The sequence below is a fragment of the Buteo buteo genome, chromosome 3 (genome assembly GCF_964188355.1).
Source record: "Buteo buteo chromosome 3, bButBut1.hap1.1, whole genome shotgun sequence".
Classification (NCBI taxonomy): domain Eukaryota; kingdom Metazoa; phylum Chordata; class Aves; order Accipitriformes; family Accipitridae; genus Buteo; species Buteo buteo.
This window is the reverse complement of record NC_134173.1, coordinates 18,978,449-18,996,346: the sequence shown is the minus strand read 5'-3', so window position 1 is coordinate 18,996,346 and position 17,898 is coordinate 18,978,449. Positions and strand designations below refer to the sequence as shown.

Genomic DNA, 17,898 nt, shown 5'->3' with positions numbered 1-17,898 from the left:
TCTGCTCTTTATCCACATTTTATTATGGTTTCTTGTAAAGAAACCTGTGTGAAAAAATAGCACTCTAACAAAAGGATAATAGGCAAAAGGCTTTATTATTTAGTTCCTGTTTTAAGTGCAGTATAAATACAAAGTGTGATCCTGTAGAAAGCAAATCCTGAAAGCAAAGGATTTAAGTGAATTTCTGCATCTTACAAACTGAATCTGTCGTGAGGTTATCTGTATAAATAGCTTAAAAATGTATGTCAAATGTTTGTTTAATTAAATTATATTGCATTAAAAATAAAACTTGATCTGTGAAAAGTAGGTAAGAAAGCAACAGCTTGAAAATGGAAACAACTGTGTATGAGGAAGGCATTTATGTTTAAACAAAGGTGTCGTACACTCAGCGTGACTGATCAAAGAACTGGTTGGAGTCTCAAGTTCTCCAAGGCAATACCTTTTTCTTCTTTTTCTGGAAGTAAAACAGCTTTTCCTTTTTATACTTAAAGATTTATTGTTTGCTTTAAATGCAGATATTCCTCGGATATATTGAACCATTTCACAGTGTTAAGGTTTGGACTTGCTGCAACTGATAAAGAATTCAACTTCTGGTATTTACATACTTTTTCTGGTTTAACCACAGAAAAAGTCTTTGATGGAAACAATGAAGAAGGCTCTTTCCCTCACTAGTGAAATGTATTTCAACTTGGAAAATGAAAAAAGCTATGGATCAATAAACAATGGATCAGTGGGCACATAGAAGAGGAAGAGAATTTTGGGATGTATTTGTTTGTTTAATTAGAAGTAACTACTGGTGATTTTACGACCTTCAGTTCTCAAAAGTTTATGGTTGCTTAAAGGTTGTACTCGGCAATGCACCTGCTCCTAGTATCCTTCGAGGAGATACCTAAAGAGTCTGGACTAGCCTGTACACATTCGTAGCCCAGCCATATCTTCTCTCTGTCGTTCACAGGAAGCAAGAGCTCTGAAAAAACTGGCTGTGGAATGGAATTTCCTTAGAAATTTCAAGTGATTGCTGCTGGAAGAAGTTATTTCTCTGTTTCATTTTAGAGTCAGTTGGTTGGGTTTTGTAACAGAAGGCAACAAAAGTCCTTTTCTGAATTGTCTTGGCATTGTTTCACGCCCTTGCTCACAATTTGAATGTATCTATCTGAGGTTTTTTTCTCCAGATCCACCTAAATTAAGTTAGTTCACATTTTTCTTCTGCCAGGTATAACGTCCAGTAGCTAGTTTTTGTTGATGTACAAGCAGCCATCTTGCATGGAGGTTACTGGTGGCCTGTGGTGGCTTGGACAGGCTCTATGGCATGAGTAGTATCTGAAGGAAGCTGGGAGAGAAGGTGCGGGCGGGGGGGGGCGGTCCTTGGAGACTTGCATGGTGGTCTCACCTCAGTTGCTGCAGGTGTGTGGGGGGGTCCAATATCAATGACTTCAAAATCACTAGTTCTGTGTTTTACTTCAGTAGGCAATACTTCAGTTGGTGGCAGTTGGATGTTGATTAACCCAAAGAAATGTATTTCCTACCATTTCTGAGATGAGCATGAATAATTTCTTTCTGTTTAAGGAGCTCTGGCAATATTTGCCTTTCAAACGGAGGGAATTACCTGGTTCTATTTCACTCAATTCAATTATTTTCTCTCATGTCCCTGATTCAACATCATGTATTGAGATTCATTAACAGTTCTTTGGCAGTCACAAGACACTAATCATCTGTTTACAATATTGATCTGCAGCTTTCATGTTAGATTACATTTGAAGTGAGAAATAATCCTGCAGAAAATAGTAAATAAAACACTGGGAAGAAAGGGAAGAAGCTAGCTTAGGCTATATAAAGTAGTTTTTTCAGGTACCCTGGAAATGTCTGCATTCCAATAACCTGGACCCCCTTAACAACTTCCAGCTCTGAAATTCCAGCAGAATTTTCAATCCACAAGTTGTTCATTGTCTCTGGTCACCTATATTCATAAAGTTAGAAATTTCTATTCCTACAGATTTCTGTTGATTTCTAGGCAGTTTCTTAGTTGCAAGAATATTTATGGGCTAATGAAAAATACTTAGGTTCTGATGCCTCAGCATTCATTTGGTACTGTATAAACATTCTTTCCATATTATACATCATAGGGTGTTGTTATCTCAGTTCTTCAAAGTTATGTGCTTTGCAGAATGGAAATTAAGAACTAAATGCTAAGAATTAAAATCTTACTTTTCTGAAGTCACTAGCTAAATCTCTTCTGAGTTAGTCTGAAAAGCTTGATTTCTGGGGCTCACCAGCGCTAGGTTTGTGGGGTCTGGCACTAGGAGATTGTTTAAAATTATATAAAACATGGCCAAGATTTACTTAAGAATCTGTGTTACTTTTTAGAACTTTATTAAGACACCTTACTCTTACTGAATAATAAGATACAGTAGTACTGCATCTATAACAGTTGTGAGCACATGCCTTCAAACGATGGGCTTGCTTTAAAGTATATTACTTTCAGATAGTCAAAATTATTAGTTGCTGCAGTTGTATCCAGTCTTTTACCAGAACAGCTCTTAAAGGCAACAGATGTCAGATAGAAAAGACAAAAAGTTTTTCATTTGGAATCTTTATTCAAATACTTATACCTACATTTGTGGTTGTTAATTTCCAAATATTTGTTTGCTGAAACTCAATTTAGTTTAGTCACAGAGATATAATAAAGACTTGTATTTCCTTTTCCTATTATTATATATATATCAGAATGAATAAGTTACTGTGTTGGAGCTAGTCTGGTTTTTGCACATGGATGACGACAGGCAAAAGTGTCAAAGGAGAGAGATAGTGTTGAAGAATTCAGATAAAGCTTGTGCAGAGGAGTAGGAGCCTAAATAGATCTGGCAGCAGTGGGCTGACTTTTCCATTACTTTCCGATTTAATTATGAGAGTTGCTTAAGTTGTGGATGCTGCTGGTTAGTCACATGATGTTGCCAGCATTTATTTCCGACTCAAATCTATAAAAGGAAATAAGAGTTCTCGGTTCTTGCAAACCACTTGTCTGGTAGGAAATCGCTTACAAATAATAAAGTACGTACTAAAGCATGAAATAGTTCCTTGATGTATGACCTTCAAAACTGGTTTAAGGAAAACAGTTGAAGCCAGGACTAGCAGAAACCTTTCGTACTGAAGAATTACAAGCTGCAGGCTTGTGTTTTTTCAGCTCGCCCGAGGGTTGTCTTCATGATGAGACCGTATTTACAGAAGCAGCAGGGGTTCCCAATGGGCTGGGGCAGCAGCGCTGCAGGGGGACAGGGGAGAGCCATGTCCCTTGGCTTTTTGCTCCACCGGCCTGACTTGGCTGGGGGTATCCCCCCCGTCAGAGTAAGGAAAACCCAGGCAGGCTTGTAAGGTGGGCTGAGAGCACCGCAGGTGCAACGTGCTTAGGGGGTCAAGCTCGCATCGTCAAGAGGTGACAAAGTGTACATTTAGCTTTCTGTCTTCAAAGCAGCAGGCAAGAATTGACTTCATGATTTTCACTGCTCAGTGAAATAATAACCCACCAGAGGATCTCAAATTTTTTTGTACTGATTTGTGCCAAAATGCATTGTGGCATGGAAAAGACAACTGCCTTACTATACAGCTAATAAAAAAAGTGATCTGATACAGTGCTACGCAAGACTTAAAACTGTAGGGTATTCAGATCCAACTCTGCCATGTTACAGCATGTAAGTTATTATTACAGGCTTGTGTTTTGAAAAAAAAAATCTTGATAATATTTCCTGCCATGAAACGCCTGAAGTTTACCAATGTATAATACATGTCTTACAGCAGTACTTCTCACTTCCATAACAGTCCCTTCATCCAGGATTGCAGAGTGGTTTGTACATGTTCACTGACTGGGTGTTATATTGACTTACAAGAAAATGAAGTACAATGTTCATTGCAGTTTGTTACACAGAGGCCCAGGAGTTAAATGATTGCAGAAGCAGTAACAAAATTGCTGTGGGTTGATTTGCTGTGCTCTACTCTAAATGGACTCCACTCTGTCTAGTCTTGCGTAATTAGGTAAAGATTCAAATTCTGACATACAGAATCTGTATACTTTTGCAGTGCTGTTATTGATTTTAATAAGCAAACAAACAGCAAGCAAACATTTCCCAGTACAGATGACACCCAGATTATGTGTTTTTCAGGAATTTTTCTAGTTTGAAAGCTCAGTGCTCTACAAAGACAACTGTGTAATCAGCATCTCGATCACAGGGATAAACTACCTGCTACCAAATTTTGCAAAGTCATGACATATTTCTGATTCTTCTATTTGGTCAGTACCATGAAGTTTTGTATGTTGTTCAGCACTTGCAGATTTATCTCATGCTTTGTCATCATCTTGTCCACAAAAATTTCTCCTTGAGGGAATTATAACAATACTTACCACCTTCTTTTCACAAGTACTGCAGAAATGCAGAGGGCAGCGATGTTGCAGGATTGTGTAACACACCTGTAATTACTTTCACAAATAATTTGAGAGGTGTTTTTTCTAAATGAAGATCTTTATCTGCATTCAGGGAGAAGTCCTAACATAGACAAAACCAAAATACCTTCAAGGAAAAGAATGTGCATGAGCTTTGCGTCCTCGGCACAACACATTTTTTAGGCACTACGTACACTAAGTAATTTGCTTAAATTATTTCTCCTACTTTCCTTAGTAGAGAGCTTGATGGCTCCCTCAAAATAGCAGGTAGGCAGCAGCGTTCAAGGATTTGTGATGGCAGACTGAAAGTTGAAATACACAGTTAAAATGGAAACTAGAAGATTGAGTCAGAGGTTTTTGTTTTAAGTGTGATAAAAGCTTCATTGTCTAGCTCAGAAAAAAAAGCCACTATTTAATAAGTAGTGAAGAAAAAGCACGGAACTGCTCTTTGACTTGTGATGCGTTTTTATCTTCAAAGCCTATCTTATCCACAGTGCTGGCCCCAAAATATTGTGAAAGCACAAAATCATGTTTTTATTTTTGTTTTTGCTAGTATGATCTAAAGAACCTTCAGACCTTTTTTTAGTGTTTGACACATATGAGTTTGAAAAACGTATTAATATATTTCTTAGACTTTGTAGATGAGTTCTGTGGTCCACAAAAGTGAATTTGTTGATTTCTGTTAAATAAGATGGTAGATGGTACAGGTTTCTAGCAGGCAGAAATAGAATTGCTAAGGCAATCAGGCTGATACCTTAACTGTACACACTTCTTGGAAATGTAGTGTAGAGTAAGGGTTTAAAAGTCAAGTCACAAAAATAGTTCAAGAAAAGGACGTAGAATGTACTGTGCTGGTTGCACTTCTGATTTTTGAACATTGTCAACGAGCTCCCCAATTCATACGTTTTGTCTAGATGCAGTGGTGTGTGGTAGCTATGTGAAAATGGTGCTTTTATACCTTTATAAATGCTGTTTGTTTCCCCAGCTTCTTCCCTTACACTTCCAAGTTGGGTAAGATTCTCCTAGGAGTTAATAAACTAATTTTGTTTTTTTGGAACATAAGATGCCCCAACGCAAGTGTGTTCTGTGAAGGTGTTATTTACCTCCTCCCGTGTTTGGTTGTAGTGAACTGAGGTTACGCTTAGTGCAGACTGATAGTGCTTCAAGGCTGTTGCCTGCAGCCTAAAAAAGGCAAAACAAGTTCAATGAACAGGGAGAGAAGGTGGATCTGGATGTGTTATTCTGTAACTCTTCTTGATAGATCCAAAGTTAGGTTTCAGAGGAGGGTTAGAGGCCAAACTGCTGCTTTGCCTATCAGAATGAGTCACTAACTAGCAAAGTAATTGCATTGATTATTGCACACCCACAAATTACAACAGAAAATACCTTGCAGGGGGTGGAGGTTGTACTTTTCCTAAAGGTTTCTGTATAATTAATCTACTGTAAGTGCTGGTGCTTTAGAAACTTCTGAACCCTACTGTTAAGCACGGTCCTTGCGTGCCAGTTGACCACTCCTACATGGTTTCAGTGTTTCTCATGCTATTGCTTGGGTGCTGATGAAGGTTTTGACGCCACTGCTGTTGGAAAAATTCAAGTCATGTATTCTGCTTTTGTTTTTAAATTGTAACTCTGTTTGCCTGTCTTTGTTGCCAGCATTAGGAGTTTGAGCAGCTGCATTTTGTATACCTACAGCAAAACAGCTCGCTTATTAGGCAGAACATTTCATAAAGGACTAAGAAGTGGAGCTTGCTGAGCCATAGGGGACACTTTCGTCTCATAAACAAGAGGCTGATTATCAAGAGACTGTACTTGTTTGTGGAAGAGGTAACTGAGCAGGCTTCCTTCTCTCTTGGGTGTCTTACCTGGTACTTTACCCCATAATTTCTTCATTAAGTCCATTTAAAAATTTTTGTTCCTACAGCTTATGGTTGCACTCAGTAGATGTTCAGGGCTGAAGAGTATTTTTAATAAAAAATGAGTTGCTATGCTTCACATAAGCAAACCAGTAATAAGTGGAGGCACGGGGGCAAGTTGTCACTGTCTGTTCTGGGTTTCTTGTAACACTTTTATTATATGTTATTTATAGTATTAGTATACACTCTTAAAACAAAAAGCAGATGATTTATTCTTTGCTGCATACTAAAAACCTTACCTGTGGGATTATATTATGTTGAGCTGCTGTGTATATCTTACACAAGGATAAGCATAGGCGATTTGAAGGCTTTGGGAGATTAAGAAACTATTATGTATAGCAGTACCACCCTATTTGGAGATTCAAAGATGCTTATATAGGGTAAGCATGATGGTAGACTATGTACTGGGGATGTGTCAGTAGCCTCCACAGGGAAAAGTGGTTTTCTTCCTTTGACCAGATTTGTAGCTGTCTAATGATTATATTGGTTATTATGTTTAGAAACACAGAGATTTTTCTCTGTTGGCTTTTTTTCCCTTCATTCTTAGCAGTTATGCTGTAGAGAAAGTTAAATTTAAAGCAGAACCCAGTCACAGCAGCAATATTGGGAAGGTTTGTCTCTGATTCCAAATGCACAACTCTTGAATTAATGAGAAAATGATTATCAAGAACAGAACCTAATAGTTGCAGGAGTGGAACTCTTTAAGTTTAAATTGCCCTAATCATAATCGGAGTATCCGAGAACTGTTTGACACGAGTAGAGACTGCAGAGGCTCGCAAGAGAGTCCTGGAGCCGCAAAAGTAGCTTTTGCTTTAGCCTGTTAAATTCCAGCTTTTACTTGGCTGACATACAAACTTTTTAAAATCGCCATTCTTCTGTTACTTTACAATGGCTTGTGCTACAAAACCCAAGAGAATACCGATACGCTAATGGGGTTTGTGGCATCGGTTGCATCCAGCACGGCAGCAGCCCCCGCCCGGCACACCCAGCGGCCGCGAAGCTTTCTGGATCGTGAGGGGGGGGCTCGGCTGAGCTTCTCTTCGTGGGGATGCTGTCCCTCTGGTCATCCCCCGGACACCGCACGGAAAAGGGCTTCCTTGCAGCTCTGCGGGAAGTGGAGAAAGCGCTAGGTTAGAGTCCTTCCTCCCAGTCACCTCTCCCAGCCCATCCTCCCCCGTAGCAAGGCACCATCCCGCTGCTTGCTGTTGCTGCCACACTCAGCGGCTCGGGCTGCAGGCTGATGGATCTGGTTCAGTTTTTGACCTTGGATGTGGTACACGGAAAAGGATGCTTAAAAGGATGTTGTTTGGATTGCGGAGTCAAATATGTCACACTTAGAAAACCCCGAAGGTAGTTTACCTATGCAACCTTAATTGGACTCCACTGGGTGTCATCCTCGTAGTGTCACAGTGTTAGCCATCAGTTGTCACTCTCTTATTCCACAGAACTTTTCCATAGTTGAATGGATGGGAGACTGGGATTGCCTATATACCCCCTGCCCAGTGCATTGGGAAGTACAAGGCGGGTAAACCCTGCTCGGGAGAGAGGCACGTACCTCCCTTCCCGTATGAATTCTCTGGATCATCTCGCGCTGCAGTTGTTGGGAGCTCGGGAGGTGTAAGAGTGGGAATTTTTAATGCATTGTGTAATTTACTTTTTGTTTGGTTAAGTACGTGAAAGAGGAAGTAGTAAATGAAATTCAGAATAGAAGTGATGACTGCATTTCACATCCAAAGTGGCAGAACTATGAAAATGTGTAACGTTTGCCACTTCTTTAAATGGTTGTCAGGCTAATCAGACAGGTTTAATCTGTGGTTTAGATGAGAAATTGTCTTACAGTCCTGAAGCTTAGGAGAATAAGAGCATGAATTTTGGCTGGAGGGAGATCAATCTTATTTCACATTGATCTAAGCAGCTGTTTCCAGGTTTACAATGTGTTAACAGAAGAAATATGTGGAATAGAAAATACAGTGGAGTCTTCCACATCCCAGTTTCTGGGAGACTGAAAGGTGACATCAGGATAGCTATTAAATGTATGCTCCATCTGGAAGGAAGACAGAAAGGAATCTTAATAGAATAAAAATTGTGTTCCTGACCTAACGTGAACTTTTGTGGTTTGTAAAGCAATTAGATGAAAAGTTCTGTTTCCAAAATACATACGGATTTGTTCGTGAAGACATGTCATTGTTTAATCATCACTAATATTTATTCCCTGTTTAGGCAGCTGAAAAGTGAAACAAGTCCATTTTTTAGCTACTTGAAAATTTTTTGTAAGAGTTATAAGGGGGAGGAAGTTTCTAAGGTAACCTACCAATAAATAAGTTTATTTCCAAAATAAGGAAAATTAAATTTCAGGAACATGCTGTAACTTATAGTAGGACAAAGTTGAAAAACAGTACTTTGAGACTTAGCTGTAGTGCATCTGCATTTCTTATCTGTATTGGTTTCTTGGAATGTTCTCTATAGAAATATATTCTCTCCTGTTTTTTTCAAACTCAAAATGTTACCTTGGAACAAGTGAGTAAAAATATTTCTACCAGATCTTTTTAAAATGTAGTAAAAATACAATACTGTTTACATCAGTAATATCAGCTCAGGGTGTTTCTATCTTTATATACATCTTCACTTATTTTGTTCTGGAAAAGAAAGGAATCATAACCTCCTAATGCCACTTCATGATTTTAAGATGTGTGAATATTTATGTGTAGCAAAAATTGCCTGCTAGTGAAAAGGAATCTCAGGAATGTGGGGCTGATTTTTTTTTTTTATTGTCTCAGGAAGAGTGGAAAATTTCCAGACAATTTTATGTTAGTAAATATTTGAGATGTTGTGTGTCACATCTTCATTTTGATCACATCAAAATTGTAGTATTGTATGGTCTAATGATCACTATAAATTCTTAGGTAACTGGTGTAAATTAATATGTGTAAAGTAAAAAGTACCTGTAATTCACGAGACCTGTAACTCCTGAGACCTGAGGCATCACCATTTACTTCTCTAATGCTCTAATTAAAGTACTACATCAAAAAATATATTAATGGTTTTATTTTATATGTTAATAGGTGCAAATATTGGTATGCCTCTGTACCTAAGGAATAGTTTGGATGAAACAGCTCTGTTTTGTTTGGTGTTCATGGACATGTCATGATGAAGGTGTTTTTCTGCTTTCAAGCATAGTACATTATTCCTGGTTCTCTTCAGTATACTAAATATTTTTAGTAGATTTCAGTGACTTTGATCCAATAGAGGTCAGCTGCATGTGCTTGCAAACCAAGTGCATCAGATGCCCCTAGTGATTTTCCATGTCCCTGTTTTCTCCCGTCTCAGTTCAGGTCTCTTAAAGGACCCGGCTCGTGACTTTAAAGAACTGAATAGCCACTTTCCAGAAGTGAGACCCTTAAGAAAACCTTAGTTTGGCCATCTCAGAACATAAGCTGCTAATGTCACAACTTACTCTTAAAACCTTAGTTGTGTTGTACTGACTTAAGGTAATGTTTTGTAGTTCCCCGCCCCCCAGAAACATTAACTGAAAAGTTTTAGCCCATCTTCCTTTATCAGCTGGAGAAAATCTGAGTTCTCTGTCCTTTGAATTAGAATCGTAGGATGGTTTGGGTTGGAAGGGACCTTTAAAGATCATCTAGTCCAGCGTCCCTGCAATGAGCAGGGACATCTTCCACTAGACCAGGTTGCTCAGAGCCCCGTCCAACCTGACCTGGAATGTTTCCTGGGCTGGGACATCAACCACCTCTCTGGGCAACCTGGCTCTTCCCCGCGACAGGCGTTGCCAAACGTGGCCGCTGCTCCGAGGATGCTGCAGCCCCGAGAGCAGGTGCTGCAGGGTGGGCTTAGCCCAAAGCCTGCACCTTCCTTAGCTCACCAGTGCCTGCTTGCCAGCGAGGTGGCCATGACGTGGCCGTGGCGGGAGGAAGAGGTGACGAGCGTTGGGGTCTATAGGAATGAGTCTTGGGGATTGGGGAGCGGTTGCTGGAAGGCCAGTCAAGCAAAGCAGGCTTGGTTGCAGAGGTTGAAGCTAACATGATGACTGCTATCTGGATGTTGTCCTGCGATGGAGAGTAGGTTGGGATCCAGACGCGTTTGGTGTGTGTGAGCAAGATCCTCCCGCGTGCTTGACTGTGTGCAGTGGGAGCCTTCAGCAGTTGAGGAGAAAGAATACTGAAGAACTTGGAGCAGACGAGAAAGGGGTTAAAACCAAGTGTGAAAAGTTGGATCGTGGTACTTGGTGTCTTAAAATGAAGAAGGATTTTTCTGGAAGGCTTTAGTCACCTGGGAAAGAAGGATTGGGTAGCTGTGTGGGAGGCAAATTGCAGGCAAGTGTACTCCTCTGCAGTAGATCGGTACATTTTAATGAAGTAAGTATATTTGCTCTGTTTTATAGGATTTGCTTTGGACTAGAAGTCTGGAAGTCATTTTAAATAGACTGCTTTGAGATGTAATGGTCAGGTGAAAATATTTGAAGCATATAATATGGAAACCCTGTATTTACAACATATTTGTAGGGTCTCAGAAGCTGAGCTGAAAAGATTGCCTCTTTTGCAGAAGAAATTTTTAAGAGTAAATAAAGCTCATATAGAGGATTTCAAAACAGAAGAGAAGTTAGAAACTGCTGTAGCTGTGCAGTTTTATTTATTTACTTATTTATTTACATCCGCAGCTGTCTCTCAATCCATCCCCACACACACACAGGAAAGGATGCTTTCATGCTGACATCCTTCTCCTCTTCCTGTCCCCTTCCCGTCGGCTGTGTGGGGCTGAAAGGGGCCATTTTTTATATGTAGGTTCCCCTCAGAGATGGATTTCTGGGCAGGTGGGAATTCCTGCCTGCTGACGGGGAGGAGGGGAGGGTGGGCATGGCGTGCTTGGCCCCTGTGCCTGCATCAGCAAGCGCCTGCGGGAGGGAGGGCTGGGGTCCTACGCTGCTGGACATGCACCCGTTGAAGGGAGTGGGAGAGCTGGGTCCTTTTGCCTCGGGACCCTGACACTTATCCTGAGCTCACTCTTCCATTGAGAAGGCAGTGCCTTTCTTTGGACAAAGATGCCAGCAAGTGAGATGCATTCAGCTGATGCCCTAAATATCAATCAAGCATAAGCTTCAAGTCTGAGGAATGTTCCATGTTTTCTGGTATTTATCACTTTGACTTCTCCATTTCTTTCTTTTTCTTATAGTTGTGCTCTCTGTTATGTGTGTCCACTTTCTCCTACTTAGTTTGATGTCTTGTCCTTTCTTGAGCTTGTTTTTGCTTTCCTTCTGCTGTAGGAACAGAGAGTTTATAATATCCGTAGCATAACTTCAAACGGTGGATCTGCAGTGTTTTAAACAATCATTACATAAGTCGTTAAAATAACAAAGACAAAATAAACATGTCCTCATGGAGGTGAAGAAATAAATTCCAAGGGCAGTATAAGCATCTGCCAATCTCTAGTGTTGCTTCCTCTCTTCTTCCCAGACTTTCTGCTAAAGTTTTTCAGGCCTGCTTTAACATCTCCTTTTCTCTAAAGTTTTGAAAACTTCTTAAAGAATGGGTTCTTCTCTCTCTCTACATTGTGCAAAATATAGTTGAAAGAAAAAAGCACTTCTGGGGTTATTCAGGACCCCTGTCACCATGTTCAAAGCCTAACTAAATAATTTTCAGTACTAGTTTGTTCTGAAAATCTTGTCTCGTGTTTTTCCTCTCTCTGAAAACATCGCCAGCAGGTCACAGGCAGTCGCTGAGCAGTGGAGTGTCACCTTTTGGGGCACCTCACAGGGCTGGCATGCAAGGTTGGGAAACCCATACAGAGTAAAAGTGAACTCACTCTGCTGCCAAGATCTTTCACTATGGACTTTGTCTTTTGAGAAAAATTTTTCATCCTGAAAAAGCGGGGGGGGGGACGGGCAGACAATTTCAGAAAGTTTCAGAATTCAGATATTTGCACAACATTTTGACAGGATCATGAAGTGAGTAGTGGTATTGCACCCATTTTACGCAGAGCCAAACTGAACTGTGGAAAAGCAATTTGTTAGGTTTTGCAAATTTATGACTGACCAAAGGACTGATGATTTAGCAGCAGTGTTGAGGTGTTAAGAGATAACAAACAACTTCTGTGTTTAAGTTGACCTGCTACTTTAACAGTTTGGTTTGAGGGAGGAAAGGCTCAGTCATATAATAAAGGAAATATTAATTTGTTTAACCATTCTTCATTTGATTTTAGAAAGCTGTAGCTGGAAAAGTTACTTACCATTTGGCTTACCAGTAATGATATAAAATGAAATGGACTGCCAGCTTTAAAACAAACTGGAGCATGTGAGGCTCTAAAGAAGGGGCTGGAGGAGCCGGCAGGCAGGGTCGGACCTACGGCTCTATATGTGTGCGTTTTATACAACAGAGCTATGGCTTCACTGTCACCAAGGACAGCTTTGATTCCCCTTTCAAATAATTCTGAAATAAGCTTGCCAACAGATAGTTGTGGATTGGGTTGCCTGGGATAGCTGCTAGGAAAAGCACATTGTGCCAGGCAGCTGCTTGGAGGAAGTGGTGTTGAGCAAAGACTCTGAAAGTCTTGCAATCACTATTATATTGCATGAGAAAATACCAAGCAGCAGAAAGTTGTGTTTTTCAGGAAAAATTACACAATCTTTTTAAAGTTACAGACCAGATCTTTCTCTGGGAAGCTAATGTTCATAAGCTGAGCAACTTTTTGCATCACCTTTATAACTTTTCCATGATAGAAGCATAAATTCAGTTAAAAATTAAGTGAACGTGCTTCTAGGTAACATTTGTACTTGCAGTGAATTTTATATATATGGATTGGCATGAATTTTGAAGACAGTCTTCATTACATACCATGTACTGGAAACTGTCAGCAGCCATATGTTCAGTATATTTTCCTGCAATTTTGCTAATAAACGTTTATTGCTTTTCTTCTTTAAAGGTGTAATCTATCATTCTGCAAAAGAATAAAGCATGAAGGTTGGGGGGAAGGAGCAACATATAGACTGGGGATTGAAAATATTGAGAAATGTTCTCTTATTTGTTGCCTTTCCAAATTTCAGGAATTTTTTGAACATGCAAAAAAGCTCTGGGATGATGAAGGCGTAAAGGCATGCTTCGAAAGGTCAAACGAATATCAACTGATTGACTGTGCGCAGTAGTAAGTATTTCTTTCTATGAAATTAATAGCCAAGAATGTAATCCTCTATAACAAGTTAGAAAATGTATTTATATTAGCAAGATCTGGGAGTTTTGCAATGCAGCGATTATCATTTTAATTCTCCATATAGTCTGAGCACGTATAGCAAAAGTAATTGATTGTTTTATCATAGTTTGCCATTACTATACAGCTAAATATTCTGCCTCAAATATTTAACAGCTAATGAAGATGAGTATGAAAAAATCAAATTAAATAATTTTAAGTATCTTTACTCAATCCGAAGAAGATTTACATAAAATCATTTCAATTGAAACTATTAAGTTTAAAAAATGTAGAGCCGATCTAAGGAAAATGCTTGGTTTTAAATTCTGAGACCCAGACAGCACTGAAGTTGCTCTGTGTTTTCATATTCCATTAAAGCTTCTGAGATTTTTACCCAACCAGATGCATACCTGCATTACTAAAATATTTTCGGGGTGGGGGGTGGGGTGATAAGCAGTATTTCATTAAAGGTAGTAGTACATTTGGTATTCTTTCCTTCATATCCATCAAGTGAAGCGGTACATGTGTGTGTAATGGTCATAATCCTCAAAACAGGTTTATCTGATTGGAAATGTTCTGAAAAGAGATGTGTAGTAGATTGTGAAGGTGCAAATCATAAATACACAGTACATTGATGAAAACAGATTAATCCAGAAATAGTCTGTTAACATGCCAGGGCTACAAAATTCAGCTGACCTCGGTAATAACCCAGCTCTGAATTAGACTTTGACCAAAAATACCCATTTCATGTGAACTGCTGTTGCAAAAATGTATACTCTTACAGTTGCTATGTGATTTAGGGTTTTCAGAGAACATGCTCTAGTGTGTTATGATTTGTCTAATTGGCAGTATGGTCAGCAGCAATGCCACAACTCTGTTGTAGCACTTGGTGCTTTGTTTTTCTGTCCTCTCTGCTCTCGGTGCCAAGGCTGAAGCAGAGGAAACAGGCCATGTCGCTAAAGGCCTTGTCGCGCTTCTGCCACAGTGGGGAATTTCAGTGCTTTGGGTCCTAGATTCTTCTCCCTCTTTCCAGAGTATTTTTGGGAAAGAGGAGGATCCAGTAATGATTCATCAGCATGTAGAAGCAAGGGAAAATTACATATGTGTAGGAGGGAACTCATTTGACCTCAGTGGTCTGAATTTACCAAAACTTGGGCATTTGCTCACAGTCCAGAGTGGCTAGAAATGAAAGCAGTGGTTGTACACAAAAAAAACTAGAAAGTTGTCCTAAATTGTGATCAGTGGGTTTCCCTTCTGCCCTTGCCCACCACCACTGCCGTAGTACAGATCTGAGCTATGCTTGCTGAGAAGTCCAGACTGACTGTTTATGATATCTATTAATAGACTCAAATAAGACATCAGACCAAGAAAACAGAATAATGGCATGTATTTAAATATATGAATGTAAAACTTACTTTACTGATCAGTAAAGGGCATTGTGTCTCCCAGTCCTGCTTTGGAAAATGATGCTGAAAGGACCAGGCAAAAAAGGAAGACACTGAATTATAGTATTAATGGTACTGTGCTTTCCCTTAAAAAAATGATGCCTATTTACGGGCTTTGACAAGGAGAACAGTGTTAGTCTTGTGTTATGTCCAAACAAAAACACAAATGGGGAAAAAAATGGATCCAGAATGAAGTCCACTGTCCTGAAACATAAAACTAAATCCTACTACCTTTTTTCCTAAAAGCTTAAAGGAAGATTATTGGGGGTTTTTTCTGTGTATCTTCCCTCCATATCTTCTAGCTGGCTTGCTTTTTCTTTATTCTGAGATTATATATTATAGTAGCAAATACAACGCTTGCATAATTCTTCACCTTCAAGACATTGTATGAAATAGTATTTGATACTTAAATATCCCTTGAGTGTATCTGTGCTTTCCATTTCATGATGTACCTGAAAATGTAACAGCTAAGTGACTTATCCACATTTACAAGCCTTCAGTCTTAGAGCAGAGACTTGAAACTCGGGAAGAGCCATGTCATTGATATGATTAAACAGCCTTTTTCTCACAGGTATTGATGATTTAAAATGGTGAAGTGTAATCTTAGCAGAAAGAAGATGTTAAAAATACACCCAACTTTTATCTGCCCCTCCATCATTCCTTGAAAATTAAAATGGTACTAATAGAGTCAATTGAAAAGAGACTTTAATGTTGCTGTGTCTTTGCTGCGCGTGTGTATTTATATAATGCGCAACAACAGTAGTTGGTTTACCTAGAAGAACATTTCTGTGCTAGCATTGGATGGACCTTACTCAGAGTGGTGGGGTCATGTCCGCCTTGTATCAGACAGAGCGTATGAGGCTAGGTTAGAAATACAGTTCTGATATGCACGTTATGATTTTGTATGTGCACTTAGAAAATACTAACTGTGAGGGTGCTGTCTTTCTGGTTCAGCAGGAGCGGATGGCATTTCTCTCAAAACTTGTCCATGGTCATCTTTAATTGGTAAAGGAAAAAAGGGAAGGAGTGTAATGCTGATACACATGCTTACTGTGGGATTTCGAAACATCTGCAGTGTTTTCATTACACTGGCTTTGGGAGAAAGCATCCCACGCCATCAGCTAATTCCTAATCTTTTACTTGATAGTGAACAAAGAACATTATCAGTAGGTCACCACTAATTTCTCTGCTTAAAAAAAAAACAACAAAGCAAAACCAAAAAAATCCCATGCGTTAAAAATATCACCGGACTACAAATTGGGTGGGTGACTTAAAATACAGAAAATCATTATTAGCAAATTATAAAGTCAGGAGCCCAACTTGCTGACTGTTAAGTGAGTTACAAATACAGTGTGTTTTGGAATAGTTGAATTTGGCTACAGTACAGAGCTTCTGTATTTTTAAAACTTAACCTAATTTTCTTTATTACTGTGGGAGAAATATTTGGCTGGAAACAGAGGTAGTAAAAAGACACAAAGGCAAATGTTTTATTTACATTAAGCCTGAAAGTTGTTTTTCCTTGATCTTTAATGCCCTTTTAAATTACCAGGGTACTGTTCCTTCATGAAAATGAGGATAAGGCACAGCCTGTCAGACCATTTTAATACTCTTATATGACTCTCCCATGGAGGGAGTATCTGCACTTCTCTAAGCGAAGGTTCCAGTGTTGAATTTTGTCCCATTGCATTCACACAAAATAACAGTGTGTGCGTGCATAGGTGGCCCTAGCTGGAAGGGTTGTACTTCGGCTCACTGAGTTTCTCGGTGTAGGAAGTAAACCAAGGATTTAAGGGAACTCTGCCCTCAGCCAATACTTTATCCCAGTTTGTCTATCAATCTTCTTTCCCTGGTAAAATACACCACTTCTGATATGCTTCAGTGTGAAGGCCTAAATTGGTCTGTATGCAAACACTTGGTCTAATAAAACTTGATTATGCAAGTTCTCAGGAAAGCAAACAAAAGGGATGTGAGCTTGGCCAAAGAAAATTTATTTTATATTTGAGCTAATATACGTGGAAAAGACACACCTCAAGTTCTTTTTCTTTGCAGTTATTCTATCTTGGAGAACGGTTTCAGCCAACGTCTGAGGCGTCCATCCTGGTATTAAGTGGAGTAATTAAAAAAAAAGTTCTTCATGTTGTTGTCCACAGATTCAACTCCTGTTATGAGAAAACATAAATTTTTTTCTCAACAGCAGCACTTCTTGCAACCAAGCATATTTCTAACTTTCCTTTTCCCTAATTACTCACATGGACGTATTTAGTCATCCCTAAATTCCCTCGTACAGTCTGAGGTCAGAAAATCTACCTTGGCATTATCTGCTTCTTTCGTCTAGTGTGGCACTTCAGTCCACTGTGGTGGTATGTACACAGGCTACAAGCATGACTGTAAATAAATATGAGCATTAGTGCAATTTGTATACTTTCACTTAGTGTGGCTTCAGGATTTGTTGCTTAATACTGCTTCTTCTAGGGATTTTCCTAGAAGATTGGCTGTATCATACTCCAAATTGGATTCTGCTAAAGCTCTCACAGAGACGGGTCAGACACAGGCTGCATCAGCAGCAGTGGTAGCTAAGTCCTTCCTGCAATGCCCTCCCAACACCAGTTCTCAGTGAACCCAAGCCACCTGCAGCAGTGCCGTTGTTCCCAGTATTAACCTTTTCAATGCCAAGATCTTTTCTATTCCTAATTCTGTCTCCTTTGAAAGTGCCATAGTAATAACTCCTGGTGTCTCAATGGTATCGAGCAGGTTTTTTATTCTGACAATGTATGAGGCTTCAGCTTTCCCAGCTTTGGTAGCGGAATAGCAGAATCAGGATTTTTTTTCCTCTATCATTACAGAATAGGAAGGAGGTGCTTTCTATCATCTCAGTGGGTTTGTGTGGTTTAGAATTTCCACCATATATAGGATTAAA

The 17,898-nt window shown here is 39.5% G+C and overlaps 1 protein-coding gene across 2 annotated transcripts in view; it reads left to right on the top strand.

The window, feature by feature from the left end:
• The window catches only part of GNAL (G protein subunit alpha L), a 190,904-nt gene that overhangs the window by 123,894 nt on the left and 49,112 nt on the right, over positions 1 to 17,898 (top strand). For both annotated transcript variants that reach the window (XM_075022952.1, XM_075022953.1), the window contains exon 5: positions 13,397 to 13,494. In XM_075022952.1, coding sequence (XP_074879053.1) covers positions 13,397 to 13,494 — 98 coding nt within the window. The remainder of the gene's footprint in view (positions 1 to 13,396; positions 13,495 to 17,898) is intronic.